Source organism: Propithecus coquereli, unplaced genomic scaffold (genome assembly GCF_000956105.1).
Source record: "Propithecus coquereli isolate 6110/MARCELLA unplaced genomic scaffold, Pcoq_1.0 Scaffold306, whole genome shotgun sequence".
Taxonomy (NCBI): Eukaryota; Metazoa; Chordata; class Mammalia; order Primates; family Indriidae; genus Propithecus; species Propithecus coquereli.
Genome location: NW_012148686.1, coordinates 2,255,759 through 2,257,086, shown reverse-complemented (window position 1 = coordinate 2,257,086; position 1,328 = coordinate 2,255,759). Strand labels below are relative to the sequence as shown.

Here is a 1,328-nt window from a genome sequence, read left to right as displayed (position 1 = left end):
TAAATAACTTCCTGTGATTGAAACACAGTGACATGTTCCAAAGTAATATTTCGTTCTCTTTTTAAAATTCATTAATTTTGGAAATTTATTACTAGGGTGAAAAATATTTTTTTAGGCTCATAGTAAATCAGTATTGACAAACAAGTCCCCCCCCATCTCTGTCTCTCTCTCTCTCCCCCTCCCTCCCTCTCTCTCCCTCTCTCTCCTCCCACTACACACGCTGGGGCAGATGGTGCGTGAGCAGTACACCACAACCACAGAAGGCACCCACATAGAGAGGCCAGAGAATCAATGTGTCTACAAAATTGGCATTTATGGCTGGAGGAAACGTTGCCTCTACTTGTTTGTTCTTCTTTTACTCATCATCCTCGTTGTGAATCTTGCTCTTACAATTTGGATTCTTAAAGTGATGTGGTTTTCTCCAGTAAGTATTATTTTTTTTTCTGTTAAGTACGTTCTTGTTTTGTTTTCTATACCACTTCATCTAGATTGTACTGATAGAAGTTTCCTTTAATGTAATTAATATTTGTTTCTTTTCTGCCTGGATCATAATTTTGAGGAGCAAAATGTCTATGTAGCATTTAAGTTTTTCCCGTGTTTTGTCATTGGGAACTCTACTGTGTTGGTTTTGTTTGGTTTTATCATAATTGTTTTCGTTACTCATTATCTCCATAGTACACGATGGGAAGATTGCAATGATCTTGAGTTTGTGGTTGTTTCAGTTCAGATTGTTCAAAGGTTATTTAATTCATAAGTTTGTAAAATTGTATAAATCTTTTTTCCTAATTTCATTAATTCATAAATATGTACCATTTAAATGCCACTCTCGCACTTTTTAAAACCTTTGTGCTGATATATGACAAATTCATGTGCACACTTCAACACTAAGCAACACATTAAGTAAATCAAATACCAGCAATCCTAAGGAATTCATATTCTGTTTTAAACATACTCACGTTTTAAAGATAGCTGCATAACTTTATATGCTCTGATGATATTTCATGTACTTTTTGAAATAATATTCATTTACTGTAAAATGCCTTAATTTTGCAAGATAGCTACAATGAGATAAAAATACTGTAGAGAACCTCTCTTCCTCACCTGCATCTGAAGTCGGGATATATGCACAGACTCTTTCTAGGAACAGTAGTTGTAGTAATTTGTCTGAAATGCCTTCCACTATTAGTATCGTTCACTTTCCATGCAATTATTTCTATCCTGCTATAGTTCTAGCCATAGACGTATTATTTATTTTGTTGACATAATAAGAAATATTTATATTTTTACATATGCAAAGAAGTAAAATACCAATAGAATCAAAATATAGT

At 33.5% G+C, this 1,328-nt stretch overlaps 1 protein-coding gene across 1 annotated transcript in view; it reads left to right on the top strand.

Annotated features, from left to right (window-relative positions):
* The first annotated feature begins 227 nt into the window (after positions 1–227).
* SGCG (sarcoglycan, gamma (35kDa dystrophin-associated glycoprotein)) overlaps positions 228–1,328 on the top strand; it is a 53,754-nt gene continuing 52,653 nt past the window's right edge. Inside the window, exon 1 of the mRNA XM_012649904.1 lies at positions 228–424. Coding sequence (XP_012505358.1) covers positions 230–424 — 195 coding nt within the window. The 5' untranslated portion in view covers positions 228–229. The remainder of the gene's footprint in view (positions 425–1,328) is intronic.